The sequence below is a fragment of the Chelonoidis abingdonii genome, chromosome 9 (genome assembly GCF_003597395.2).
Source record: "Chelonoidis abingdonii isolate Lonesome George chromosome 9, CheloAbing_2.0, whole genome shotgun sequence".
NCBI classification, from domain to species: Eukaryota; Metazoa; Chordata; order Testudines; family Testudinidae; genus Chelonoidis; species Chelonoidis abingdonii.
In genome coordinates, this window is record NC_133777.1 from 25,754,259 (window position 1) to 25,769,357 (window position 15,099).

The window sequence follows — 15,099 nt, forward strand, 5'->3', positions numbered from 1 at the left end:
CCCTGTGTCCTAGCACACTCCCTCCCTCTATACAATTGTAAAGAGAAAATAAAGTATCTGACTCTGCTGCACACAACCAAAAAGTGAGAACTAAGTTTTTCTCCAACACATCCCAAACCAGGACAAAAAGTCAAAATCTCAAAATGTTTCACAAACTAAAAAGCCAAAAATGTTTCTGTTCCAGTCAATTAAAACATTTCATTTTTTATAAATAGTGATTAGCTTCCATTTCAAAATGAAAAATCATTTCAAACCAGAAAGACAGAATTTTTTGTTTAGAAAATGTCAAAACACCAGGTTTCAAAAAATCTCAAAACTTATTTTTCCAAAAATACTTCAAGTCAAGAAAGTCAGCAAAATTGAGCCGTTCCCATGAAAACTTCCAGTTTTGATGAATCTGCATTTAACAAAAACATATTTTGTTGAAAAATTCTGAACAATCTGTACCAATTGATTCCCGGCATGTTTTATATGCAGTTCCCAGGACTAAAGCTAGAGCAGTTAGACCACAATTCAGCAAAGCAATAAGTACATGGTTAGAGTGCATTGAACAGCATTGGACAGGGATGGGAATCACTCTCATGCCTAGAGTTAAGCATCAGCTTAAGTTTGTTGAACTAGGGCCTTAAATCACTAAACATATTTAATTCAAGTAAGTCTCTCTTCCTTTCTTTGCACTTTGATGAACACTTTCTAGCACGCTGTACCTAGTGATTGGGGAGGCTAATGGGAAAGGGACATTCCAAACTTTGCAGGTCAGAAATGTCAGAATAAATAAGCCACTTTCCTGGGGTAACGTGCAAAAATAAACAAAAATAAAATGGCCACCAGTGGCCCTTTTTTATTATAGCTTCTGTATCTTTAAAGTGTGGGGAGGATTTTCTTGTGGCTAAAGCACAAAATTAGGCATCACGAGTTCTAGGTTAAATTCCCAACTCTGCCACATATTTCTCATCAAATGCTGGGCAGGTTACTTAACTATTCTGGGTCACAGTTTCCGGTATAACAGGGATAATACTGGAGCACTGACCGGTCCAATTTATTTCTAACTTACAGCACTTTGAGATCCCCTCGTGGAAGGTGCTACAGAAGTGGCAAATATTATTATCTGTGAGGATAATGCAACTAAATGCGTAAGGACACTTTGTAAGGGAAGATGCAGGGCAGATAACAGCACATGCTGCAATGTTTATAGAAGAGGTGGGCAGGGGGTTGTAACTAAGAGGCAAAATGATCAGAGCTCTTTGCAGACTGATAAAGCCCAAACAATCTCAGCATTTGCAGGTGACCTCCTATATATACTCAGGAGTCCACTGAAGTATTTCTTGTCATTTAATCTCCTGGTGCAAACATCTGTCAATTGTAAGTGATCATTGCCCATAGCAACCCTGTCTTGTGTAATGACTTACATAATATTTCTAGGCTATCATAACAACTAGTGGGGCTGTTCTAGACTTCGTCCACACCTCATATTTGTGCCTTATGCACATCATTAGAGAATTTTCCACATGAAACCATTTGTGTGATGTAAGATATGATGGCAAATAGATTTTTTGGCTCATGCCTGGATTCTGAGGCACTGTTTGTAGCACATTACTACCCTTTTTTCAGTGTTCAGAGCGAATGGGAACACATGGGCTACAATGGTCATATTGCTTTAGCTTCAACAAAGGAAGCTTTGGAATGATTGAACAGGGACATTCTGAAGTAACTCTTTTTTGACATTGCCTCAAACTAGACTCTATTTTGAGATGTCTATTTCATCAATACAATTTAAATATTTCTCTGATGACACTACTTTGAATTGCAGGGTTAAAGAGCTGTATTTCCAGCAAATAGCTAAAAAAGCCTTCATTATAATTTGTTGTGTTTGAGCTGAACACGAATTTCCCAGTGCTACACACATATCAAATGCCACCAGTTGCAAGCATTCCTTCTCTTGTCATGGATCAATCTAGCTCTAACCATACAGACAGAGCCTCTGTATAAATCATTTCCTCACTACACTGGTTTCAAGTACATTTTCCTACATTGTAAAAAGCAGAACAAAGAATGTTTCAAATGTCATAAACTTATTATTTCTGCTGAGAGTCCAGAAGTACTTAGTGTTTTCTTTTTTTACAAGAAGTTCGATAATTACAGTTGTATCTGACTTTTCACGCTGTTATGATTAATTGGTTCTTTTGGCACCCATTATCTAAAAGTGATGATTTTCCCAGAAAGAGCTCTCCAGGCATCTTTAACCAACCTATTCATGTTGTGTAGGTTGGATGGAAAGCCATTTGACACATTTCAATGGGATCAAAACAAGCCAAAAAACCCACATAGCACATTTCCGCTTAGTGCCACGAGAATACATAGGACAGAAAAAGAAAAATATGACGACACCACTGTTATTCTGCTACTTGAAGTAGCTAGTAAATACTCAAAGACTGATTCAGCATGCCATCATGTAGCTTGGGAACATAAGAATGCCCATACTGGATCAGACCAAAGGTCCATCTAGCCCAGTATCCTGTCTACCGACAGTGGCCAATGCCGGAGGGTGTGGACTTAACAGGCAATGATCATCCTGCCATCCATCTCCATCCTCTGACAAACAGAGGTTAGGGACACCATTACTTACCAATCCTGGCTAATACCCATTAATGGACTTAACCACCATGAATTTATCCAGTTCTCTTTTAAACGCTGTTCTAGTCCTTGCCTTCACAACCTCCTCAGATAAGGAGTTCCACAAGTTGACTGTGCGCTGTGGGAAAAACTTCCTTTTATTTGTTTTAAACCTGCTGCCCATTAATTTCATTTGGTGACCCCTAGTTCTTGTATCATGGGAATAAGCAAATAACTTTTCCTTATCTACTTTCTCCACATCACTCATGATTTTATATACCTCTATCATATCCCCCCTTAGTCTCCTCTTTTCCAAGCTGAAGAGTCCTAGCCTTTTAATCTCTCCTCACATGGGACGGCATTTCAAACCCCTAATCATTTAGTGCCCCTTTTCTGACCTTTTACTAGCCTGTATACTCTTTTTTGAGATGAGAGACCACACAGTATTCGAGATGTGGGCGTACCATTGATTTATATAAGGGCAATAACTATATATTCTCAGTCTTATTCTCTATCTCCTTTTTAATGATTTCCTACATCCGTTTGCTTATTTGACTGCCTCTGCACACTGTGTGACATCTTCAGAGAACTATCCACGATGACTCCAAGATCTTTTCCCGACTTGTTGTAGCAAATTAGCCCCATCTCATTTATTATAGTTGGGGTTATTTTTCCAATGTGCCATTACTTTACATTTATCCACATACATTTCATTTGCCATTTTGTGCTCAATCACTGTTTTTTGAGATCTTTTGAAGTTCTTCATAGTCTGCTTTGCTGTCTAACTATCTTAGCAGTTTGTACATCGTGCAAACTTTGGCCACCTCACTGTTTTCCCCTTCTCCAGATCATTTAATGAATTAAGTGTGATAGGATTGGTCCGAGGACTGACTCTTGGGAACACCACTAGTTACTCCTCTCGCTTCTGAGAATTTCCATTAATCCTACCCTTTATTCATTCCCTGTCTTTTAACTAGTTCTCAGTCATGAAGGACTTCCCTTTTATCCCATGACAGCTTAATTTATGTAAGAGGCCTTTGGTGAGGGACCTTGTAAAGGCTTTCTGAAATCTAAGTACACTATGTCCACTGGATTCCCTTGTTCAACGGTTTGTTGACCCCTTCAAAGAACTCTAATAGATTAGTAAGACACGATTTCCCTTTACAGAAGCCAGGTTGACTATTGCTCAACAGTTTATGTTTTTCTATGTGTCTGACAATTTTATTCTTAACTATTCTTTTTACTAATTTGCCCGATGTTAGACTTATTGGTCTGTAATTGCCGGGATCACCTCTAGAGCCCTTTTCAAATATTGGTGTTACATTAGCTAACTTCCAGTCACTGGGTACCGAAGCCAATTTAAAGGACAGGTTACAAACTTTAGTTAATAGTTCCGCAACTTCACATTTGAGTTCTTTCAGAACTCTTGGGTGATTGACAAGATCACAATCAAGGTGTCATGACAATATTGTTTACCTCGACGTATGAATAAAACTGGGTCACAGATGTGTTAAATTTTTGTTTCATAATTAGAATAGGCTGGATTCTGCTTTCACGCTGGACTTCAGTGGTGTTTATTCCTGATCTACACAGGTGAAAGACCTTGATCTAACAAAGCACGTAAGCATAGGCTGACAGCATGTGCATAGTCCCAGTTACGATCCAGCCACTTGATTTCAAGAGGACTACTTAGAGTTAAGTGTATGCTCAAGTGGTTCGCTGGATCAGGGCCTGAACTGAGATCAGAATCAGACCCTGTACTGCAAGTAGGGGCAGAGAAAGAGCATTTAGGAATTATTGTGTTTACGTCTGAAAGCTATGATTTAAAACTAGTTTGTGACGCATACTTAGAGGGGAATTTTTGCATATTTCTCTCAGTGAAACTGCTCAGCCATATTCAGATATATACATTCTTCTCCTGGGGATACATGCTGTCTAACACCAGCCATTCCCTGTCTGTTCAGAGGGCATTCATATTTCAATACTAAGCTGTCAGTGTATTTTAATTTAAAATGTTCCTATTCACAGATTTTCATGTTGGCATAATATTCTATGAAATTATAAAAATATCTAAATAAATCCAAACATTTTTGTAGGTCTGAGTTCTAAGCATTACATAATACTTTTGCTAATGCCGCTTTGAAAACCACTGGGGACAGGAGCAGAGGGGGAGAAAAGAAAGAACCTCTGTTCATTAGGATCCATTAGTTCCTAATGTGATATCTCCACAACTTAATGACCCTATTCTAGTTTGATCATCCTTATTCAAGTATTGCCTCTGGATAGAAATTGTAGTTCCATCTATAGGTGCCCAATGAATGCATAGATAGGAAGATTTGTTTATTCACTGGTAAGTGGTTACAGAAATTGTGTATGTCTATAAAGAAATACCTTTTTTGTCAGTCAGTAACACACATAAGCCTGTGATTAACTTTAAGCATGTGAGCAGGTCTGTGCTAGAGCAGGGTCAAAATGATGTGCTTATTTCTACTTTAAACTAACAACAATTACTAAAGGCTGATCTAAGGCAAGGAAGCTGGAACCCAAGGAGAGGCATTAGCCCCCTGCAAATGTAAACAAACTTATTTGTCAGAGTGATAGGCTGAATAAGATGTAGGACTGAATGGACTTGGAGGCACTAAAATTTTACTTTTTTATTTTTGAATGCAGTTTTTTCCACATAATTCTATATTTGTAAATTCAACTTTCATGATAAAGAGATTGCACTACAGTACTTGTATTAGGTGAACTGAAAAATACTATTTATTTTGATGTTTACAGTGCAAACATTTGTAATAAAAATAAATATAAAGTGAGTACTGTACACTTTGTATTCTGTGTTGTAACTGAAATCAATATATTTGAAAATGTAGAAAGCATCCAAAATATTTAAATAAATGGTATTCTATTATTGTTTAACTGTTCGATTTATTGTGATTAATTTTTTTAATCTAGAAATAATATGAGTGGTGGAGGAAACTGAAAACAAAACCCAAAAACCAACTGATTTGGAGGAGATTTAAAAATAGTTTTTGCTGGGTATCAGTAATTAATACAAGTTTAGATAACCTGTCTGAAAGGAGGAACTCTGGCTTTAGCAGAAGAATTGCTAATCCAGGCAAACAGTGACATTTTGCCAATAATAAGTGTTTGTTTACTGAATATAAATGTTAAAAGTAGTAGCACACAATCAATTCCATTGCAATTTGGACGTTCCTGAATGAATGAACTCAAAGTTCTAGAAATCAATTTTACGCATTCATCTCGCTATTAATAACATATTAATCTCTGTAGTACTTCGGAAGCACAGTGACTTCAAGGATCTCACTTGGACTATGTAAACATTAATTAAAAGTAATTGAACCAACCAGGGCTGCCCTCAACACAGCTGTCAGGGAGCTAGTTATGGGCTTTCAAATGCTCAGGCTGGTATTTTGCCAACCACAGGGAGTTTAGAGCAGCCTGCTCTCAGCTACAGCAGCCAGTGATGGCTCTCAGGGAACTGTCAGTCATATTGGGATTGTCAGAATACAGTACACTCTAGCCACATACCCCTCAATACCCAACATGCCGAGAGGTGGAAGTGTGTGGGCAGAAGTCAGTTAGGCCAGCTGTGATCTCCCTCACACTGCAGGAATGCTCAGTTGACTAGATCCAGCTGTTTTCTGGCCCCTGTGCACCACTATGTCTAGGGATCTCCATGGTTGCAGTTTTGGCAGCATCCTCCAAACGGTTACTGGTTGTCACTGACTTATTCAGTAAAGGCAAGTGTGACCAAGCACAAATGATCATTTCTCCCTGTCCACGAAAGCCAGTTCAAATCAGAGGCTCCCTTGGTCAAAGATCCTATGACTCTACTGTCCCAGCTTTTGAAGATTTTTGGAAGAATTCAATAAATTAGAAATTAATCTCTGGAAAGGGAATTTTACCATTTTTGATTTCCCCGTTTTCTTGATGGGATCCTTATAATGATTTTGTCAGGATGCTTTGATGCAGAATTGCCTGTTTAAAAATGTGCAGCAATTTAGTTTTCTTCTGGGATTTCATCTTCCCTCGAGACAAGGATTTACATTTGAATAGACCATATTGATATGGAAATTAATCTTCCTTTGATATATCCTTGCATGTTGGCTCATCTATCATTATGGCCTAATCGTACAAGCACTAAGTGTTTACTTCAAGATATTAATTACTATGTTTATGTACACCCAGATTCTGCAAAGACATCCGCAGTGATTTAGCTTTACAGTTAATTCTCCTTGCATGCCTAAGTTGTGTGTGGGACAGTAAATTCTTCAGGGTAAGGACTCTCTCTTACCATGTATTGTACAGCACCCAAAAGAACTGGGTCACACTCCTCATCAGAAGCTGATAAGAAAGACACCAAAGACTAAATAATCCTGCATGCACTTTTTTTTTTTAAAACCACCGCTACTCATTATTGCTTGGCATCCTGTTCTGAGACATGAATTGAATCTGCCTTCCTCCACTGTGAAAATATGGGAGAAATACACGCAGTTATTTCATGCAATGGCACAGCTTGCTACTGCTATGAGTTTTAAGGCTGAAGGAAAAAGTTAGAAAGAAACTAAAATGTTCTTTTTGTACAAAGCTTTTCATGGAACTTTTCAACAAAACAAAATGAAAAATCTGAGGAGTATTTTTCTCCCTCTCTCTGGAAAAAAGAGGGGAATCCCCCAAACAACTGAAATTTAGTCCAGCTCTAGCGTTTTTGGCATGGCTGCTGTGTGAAACTTCCCTTCGGTGAGACTAGCCTTTGCCCTCGCCCCTTCTGGCTGAGGCCCTGCCCCTCCTGCCCCCCTCGCACACTGGAGCCTCAAGCCCTCCCTACGGCTGAAGGAGCCCTGGCTGTTCTAAGCCCCAGACCAGCTTATCCCAGCTTCCCCGAGTCCTGGGCCGCCAGCTGGCCCAAGCACTGGCCCAAACCCTGGGCCGACCTCAGCTACCTTGGGCTGCTGGCGAGCCCAACCCAGCCCCGGGCCACCAGCCAGCCCAAGCCCCAAGTTCCAGGCCACTGGCCCAAGCTGAGCCTCCGCTGGCTTCAGGGGAGAAGGGGAGCGAGGGTGAGGCCTTGAGGCAGAGGTGGGCAAGGCCATAGCCTAAGTTAGGGAAGGCTTAGCCTTCCCTGGCCTATAATACCTGCCGCCCATGGTGTTTGGATCAGCCGTTTCAGCAATTGTATCCTCTGACATCCTTTACTCGTCTGGATTTCATTGGGAGAAGAATAAGGGCATTTGTTTGAGACTTTGAATTAAGGATTTTCTGGTATGAAGGGGTTTGTAGACTTCTGGTTTATATTTACGAAAAATAAGCTAATAACATTTCTCCTCTTTTGTATACATTTTATATGGCACTTCTCTTTTGTATGTCTGAAAAGACTGACAGAGCAAATAAAAAGTATGACTATTTGATTCACTATAACCTTTGAACACATTGTCTAATAAGGAAAGACCACTGGGATGCTATCAAAATATGTCCCTAAGTCTGTTTGCATGCTACAAAGTAGTATCTGTCTGATTTTGAAGATATTGTATTTGAGTAAAAACTCTCCTTTGCATAAGGCAGCTTTTCCTTCTGATCATCTTAGGTTTATGACAGTCCATTGACATGGAATAGATAATTAGGTCACAAACTCTGCCTTGTGATAGGCACTCTTCAAATAGATTGATTTCAGAGAGCAAGTAAACCAAGATTGTTTGTAAACAATTGGTGTTTGACCCAGGAAGACCCCGGAGACTCAGAGTGAGTCACATTAAGCAAGAAAAGAAAATGCCTCATAGGCCCTGTCTATAAGATGTAAATATTTTACACTTGTGTAGCTACAGCAAAGAGAGCCTCCAGTGTAGATGCCCTGCACTGGGTTAAGCATAAATTTGAACTGGTGCAATTCGATCCAGGTAAGTGACTGAAGTCAACTGACTTCAGTCATAGGCTCAGCTCCATAAGCAGGAGATAAGGTGGCAGCATGGTCAACGTGTTGATTCACTCAGAGACACACACTTATTGTATCACATGCACATTAGTCTTTCAAAAATCTTGTGATGGAAAGAGATGCACACACTGGAGATATCTATGCTCTCAGATGCCATATCCACTGAAGCACATTGAGTTTACTGCAACTTTATATAATCAGATGCTCACTGCACCTTGTGCTCTGTTGGAAGGGGATAGTCAGAGGTAGCAATGATTTGGCAAACAGGGTCAGTGTTTAATCCATATTTAAGTTTGTACTTACTCATGAGGTAGCAAAAATGCTTAATTCTTGGTGTTAAACTTACATTTGATTATTTTGTTACTGGACACAATCTAGAGCAGAATGATAAATAGGATGTATCATACTGTTATCATCAATGTTTTTTGGTAACATTACAGTGTCCATATATTATGAAATAGCAAATGTTTTGCATATAGTGAGAATATTTTGTCTGGTCATCTTAAAGCATTTAATGGATATAAAGCCACACAACACAACCAGTATTTTGCAAATGGGGACACTGAGGCACAGTGTCAATAGCACATGACTCAATGGCAGAACTGTAAACAGAACCCAGAAGAGCTGGCTCTTAGGCTTGCTCTCTGACTACTAGAAATATGCTCCCTCTTACAAGATGTGTAGTCACAGCTGCTCTCATTGCTCATATTTTCAGTGACTTTCCCCCCCTAACTACAAGATACATAGAACAGAGCCATACACTACCTGAAAGGTATGTATTGCAGCAGGTCTTCCCCTTTGCCCCTTCCATTCTAAAATGGTTTAAATAAACCCACTTCACTCAGACCTATATTTGGAAAGGCCAAAACAAACAAAAAACAAAAACAAACAAATCAAGTACATTTCATCTTCAGTTAGCTGGAAAAATAGACCTACAAAAGTGTTCAAATGTAAGAAAACATTTCCAAACCCTTCACAAGCTATTTTAGTCTGTGCTCCCACATCCTCCTGATAAATGAGTGTCTGATTTGTACCAAGGGAAGATGTTCCATTCCTGTGTGAGAGTTACACTGAGATTTTCAAAGCTTCTAGGAGCTCTGGATACTGAATTCCCATTATTTTCTAATAAGTATCTGAATCTGTTAGGGAGGCTTTGGATGCCAACCCTACCCCAGCAAATCCATTCCTCCTTTAAAACTGTTTGAGAGATACTGATGAAAAGGGCTATATAAGTGCCAGTTAACTAAGATGATGTTTTCACATCTTAGCGAAGGAACAACAGCTGCAGGCATTCACCTGTTAAGGAAGAACCAGGGGCTCACGATTAAGATTACTCTCAGTTGCAGTTATCCAGTCCCCGGGGCACTGCTGCTGCAAAGGACCTCTGCTCCCGGCATCAAGCACAGGAGGGGCAGGAAACTTCCCCCTTTAATGCTGCCGTGAGGACATTGGACAGCAGGGCTGGTGCAAGGATGTTTCGTGCCCTAGGCGAAACTTCCATCTTGCACCCTCCCCTCCCCGCGTCCCCGCTCTGAGGGACCCCCCTTGCGGCAGTTCTCCACCCCCTGAGGCACCCTCTCTGCCCCAGCTCACCCCTGCTCCACGCACGAGCACCCCCAGCATGCCATTGCTGCTTCACTTCTCCCGCCTCCCAGGCTTGCGGCGCCAATCAGTTTAGGTGCCACAAGCCTGGGAGGCGGGAGAAGTGAAGCAGTCACAATGTGCTCGGGGAGGATGCGGGGCAGGAGTGAGCTGGGGTGGGGAGTTTCCCTGTGTGCCGCCCCCTGCCTTGCTTGTTGCAGGCAGCCCTCCCTGCACTCCCCTACCCCAGCGCCCTCTGCCTAAATGCCAACGGTGACCGAGGCAGCTGAAGATCCGGCCGCTGTCGTCGCTGCCAAAGAAAATGGTGCCCTCCCCCACAAATCCCAGTGCCCTAGGCGACCGCCTAGGTCGCCTAAATGGTTGCACCAGCCCTGCTGGACAGGTCCTTCGAGCCTGTCACGGAAAGGCTGGAGGGAGAGCAAGGCAGATCCACATGCACATACAGTATAACTATCAAAGAGAGCAGGAGATGCGGGCAGGGCTGAGAGCCAGTGCAGAGGGGAGGGTGTTGTAGGATCTTCCCCAGCAGCAGGAACTGCTCCTAGCAAGAAAGCCAGCTGGGCTCGAAGCTGCCCCCCTTGCATCTGGCTGCTACGCGCTCTCCTGTGCCTTACACGTGGCCAACGCGCCTCTTTGCTCCAGGCAATACTCTGCGGCGGAGCTGTCCGTGGTGCTGACCCGTGCGCCCAGCCCCAGCGCACCTCGCCCGGCGAGGGGTAGGCGAGGCCAGGGCTGGTCAGAGCCTGCTGGCCGGGGAGCTGCCCGGAGCGCAGACACAGCCGCGGTTCCGCTCGCTGCCAGCCGTGCTCGGGGCTGCAGGCGGCAAGCGGCGCTAGTGGCTGGGCTCGCGGGAGAAGCGAGCCTCCTGCCTGGTCGGGGCGGCGGGAGCTGCACGTGGCTGGGTCCGCCTGGCGGAGCCGCGGCGAAGGGGGCCGGTTTGGGCGCAGCAGGGCTGGCCGCGCTCCGTGCAGGGGTTGGCCCGTCAGGCGCTAGGCAGCCGGAGACCCAAGGCAGCAGCACCATGGAGATCAAGTTAAGTGGCCTCGCCGTGTTCGTGGCCCTGGTGGGCGTGTTAAGTTTCATCTTCCTGGTGGTAGCCGTAGGGACCGACTTCTGGTACATCATCGATGCCTCCAGACTGGAGCGGTTAAACAATTCCTCGGCGGCGCTGAGCTCGCACTCGGGGCTCTGGCGGACCTGCAGACGTGAGTACCCCGCGGTCTCCCGCGGCCCTCTAGGGATGCGCAGGGCAGCTGCATGCCGCAGCCTTCGCGGGGCACAGCCCCCGGCGGCTGGGCGTCAGCTCGCAGAGTCGCAACGAACCACACTCCTGGGTGGAGTGTGTCCCCAGCCCTGCCACTGCTTGGAGAATCTGCCCCCGGCCCAGGGTCTCTGACTCCTGAAACGGGGGCTACTCCCCCACCCTTAAGGAAAGTAGGTTTATTAAATACACACAGTACCTAGGTATTGTTATGACAATTCCCAGGGCCTAACAAGCACAGTGCGGAAGATTAAACGCCAGAGTTGCATCTCTTTATCTGTATTTAGGTACTGTAGAAATCTCACTAATTGATGAGGTGGCATATGTACCAGAAAAGCTGCACTAACTAGGCACAATAGACAATAAGAGAGTGAGGCTATGAAGCTTTCCGGTCTCTTAACATAATTCATTTCTCCTCCACCCCAAGACTTAGGGTTTACAATAATACCTTTCAAAAAAAGTACAAATGTATTTGTATGTAAGTAAAACTTTAAAAAAGTCATATACGTTTTCATCATAAATGCAAACAAAATTAAAAAAGGCATCTCATGCCCTCTAGATTAAAATGTAAAATTGTGTGGGTTTAAATACTTGGGTTGACTGGGAGGTGGGGACTTAAGCCAGTTTTGCCTTTTTCTTTAGATAAAAGAAATAATTTGAACATTAACCCCAAATTGTAAGATTTAAAATGACCAACAGTGATATTTTAAAGAAGGATATATGTTAAATTGAATCTTGGGCATATTTTACAGGCTTGGTCTATAATGGAAGGCTGATAAACTCTTTTGCTGGTGTGATAGGATTTTCCATTCTATTTACCTTCTCCTGGCATGCAAATCATCATGATATCTGAATGAATTTAAATTTTAAAAAAATCACAGACAAAAACACACACAATGATTAATGAGTATCAAGTGGAGAGGAAAAAGGATGTTGCCTGGATATGAAAAAGTGTTCAGGTGGGATTTTCAAAAGCATCAGGGTTGACCTTTGCTCCCATTCAGCAAATCTTAGCACCATTGAAATCAATGAGCGTTTGGCCCTCCTGAAGTCAATGATAAGGATTTCACCCAGTGAGAACACATTTAGGCCAGTATGAAATTCTCACTCTTATTCTCAGCACACAAAAATAAATGATTAAGGGGAGGACATAGCAGGATCTGTGTGCACATGAGGAGAACACACTCTAAAGTCTTCTATTTTCATTTGCAATACAAACTTCACATACTATTTCCCCACTTCTCTATTAGCTAGGAGCAAATGCTTCCCTCTGATGAACCCTTTCTGGTACGAGAACATAAACATGACTGCTTCGCACAAACAACTTTTAAGTGAGTAACTTTTATAGTATTTGCATGTCTTCACCCCCCTCCATCACATGGGATGAAAGCTAGGACCTATGTCTGGGATATATTGTATGCACTTTGGGGCAGGGTTTTCACTAGGTGTGTACACAGCACCTACCACAGTAGGGCCCTCATCCCTGAGCAAGGCTGTAAGGGGCTTTCATGCACAATTATTAATAGCTCAGATGACGTCAAGTGTGTTCCTAAAGGACTTCAATAGGATCAGGTCTGGACCCAGGTAATTGTGCATCAGTGTATGACCTGAAAATATCTTCAGTACTGACAATGGGATGTGCACACTTTAAGGCTCAATATTGCAGGCTCTGAGCACCTGGTAGGAGGTAACAAGCACTCTCAATTCAAATGAAGTAAGTAATTGCCTGTTGCTCAGGATGACAGATCTACTAGTGATATTTTACTATTAGCAACTATTTCACCTCTGACCCTGGATAAGTAAGTTCTCTGTGCATCAGTTTCCTTGTCATTTAATCGCTCCTGTTAAGTGATTTAAGAACTACAGATGGAAACAAAATCACACCACATGATTACAGAGTTATAAGGAGGATTCAACAAAGAACCACCAACCTGGTATTGGCTACCCATCAATCCTGCATTGTAGGAGAAGGCCGATTGGACCAGCATTTTTCTTCTGCTGCTGCTCCTCCACACTGAAACCTCCCCAATGTTTTCTTGGGGACTGGAGAACAAATAGCAGCAGGGCTCCCAAGTGAACCGTGTGCCACAAAAGAAGGCTGGGCAGTAGTGCAGAGTCACGTTGCTTACACACAAGCTTTACTTGGCCTGACATCTATAGGATTTCTTAGTGAATCTTGTGCGGGACTCTGCAGGTTTAGGAGGCCACACAGCCTGTCTATTCTTCTTATGGGTCTAATCCTGCAAGGTGTCAAATGGCTCCAATTCCCATCAACTTCATTTGCACCATGCAAGATTAGGCCCTGGGCAGGTTGGGAAGTTGCAAAGCCCCTCTATTTCCCATCCACTACAATGAGTGGAAGGCAGATGAGAGCTTTTTGGCCTGTTTCTTGTTGTGCTAGGAGGATGGGATAGGGGTTGGAACTTGGGCGCCAATAGTGTCAATTGTAGACAGCATTATTACCTTCATTACCATACAGAAATGCCTACCACCAGTTGTTGATTGTTACCATTAGAAGTAAACATAATGGCACTTAAGACAAAGGGGATAGTGCCTATATATATATGGCAGGCAAACATCTAGTGATTGGTAAACAAAAGATAAGTTGTGGGTGAATTTTTTTTAAAATGTCAGAGATGTTTGTCTCTGAGTTACTGAGTTACTCTGAGTTGATTTAAATTGTACCTCAAAGTACAGTTTTCTTCACAAGCCTTTAGATGCTTTTATTAAACAAAAGACTCAGGCAGGATGTCTATTTCCCATGGGATTTTTTTTTAAATGAACAAAAAGACAGACTAACAACCTTAACTAGATTAGTTTTCTATATTTTGGCATGGCATTCCACTTTGCACTAAAGTTCTTTTGTGAGTGGGTTTTTGGGCTAAGTCCTGCAGTTCCACTGAGCCTGATTCTCCACTGGCTTGCATCTTGTGTAGCAATTTGTACCTGCACAAATCAGTTCTAAATTGGTACTGCTCATGCTAGTAATTTTGCATAGAGATAAACGATTATGTAAAGTACAAGGTAGTGGAGGATCAAGCCCCTTGACATCAGTGGGAGTTTTTATCTGAACAAAGATTGCATAGTGTTAGAGCTCTGTATTTTTCAGACATGCAAAATAACATGAAATAGAACAACAACAAAAAAAATATTAAAAATGTGAACACTCAACCCACAGCAGCATCATGACTGGGAGTGGCAGGCAGCTGGGTCAAATTTGAGTAAGTGGCATTGCAACCTGGCACAAGGGGTCACAGTGTCTCAGGTGTGGCCCAGCTGTCCTTCTGCCATGATGACAGAGGGGCAGCCAAGTCAAACTTGAGTAGCACTGCAACCCCATGCACCAGAGCATGGGGTTGGAAAGGAGCTGCCATTGAAGACTCACTCTGCAACCCCGCACCAGGGCAGGACCTAGCCCCCCCCTACATAAAATGAAATAACATAAAATTCCAGAAATATATAAAAAAGATCAAAATAATTTCCCCAGGGTCCACATTGCATCTTCTCCTGCAAAATGTTCAACTAGCATCTGTGTGCTGCTGCATGGATTTTGCAGCATGCACATTAAGGCCTGGGCTACACTAGTGGGGGGGGGGGGTGTTAGAACTAAGATATGCAACTTCAGCTATGCTATTCATGTAGCCGAAGTCGAAGTATCTTAGTTCTACTT

The 15,099-nt window shown here is 42.6% G+C and overlaps 1 protein-coding gene across 2 annotated transcripts in view; it reads left to right on the top strand.

The window, feature by feature from the left end:
• The first annotated feature begins 11,189 nt into the window (after positions 1-11,189).
• TMEM114 (transmembrane protein 114) overlaps positions 11,190-15,099 on the top strand; it is a 32,699-nt gene continuing 28,789 nt past the window's right edge. For both annotated transcript variants that reach the window (XM_032769083.1, XM_032769084.1), the window contains exons 1-2: positions 11,190-11,373; positions 12,680-12,760. In XM_032769083.1, the coding sequence (XP_032624974.1) occupies positions 11,190-11,373; positions 12,680-12,760 (265 nt within the window). The remainder of the gene's footprint in view (positions 11,374-12,679; positions 12,761-15,099) is intronic.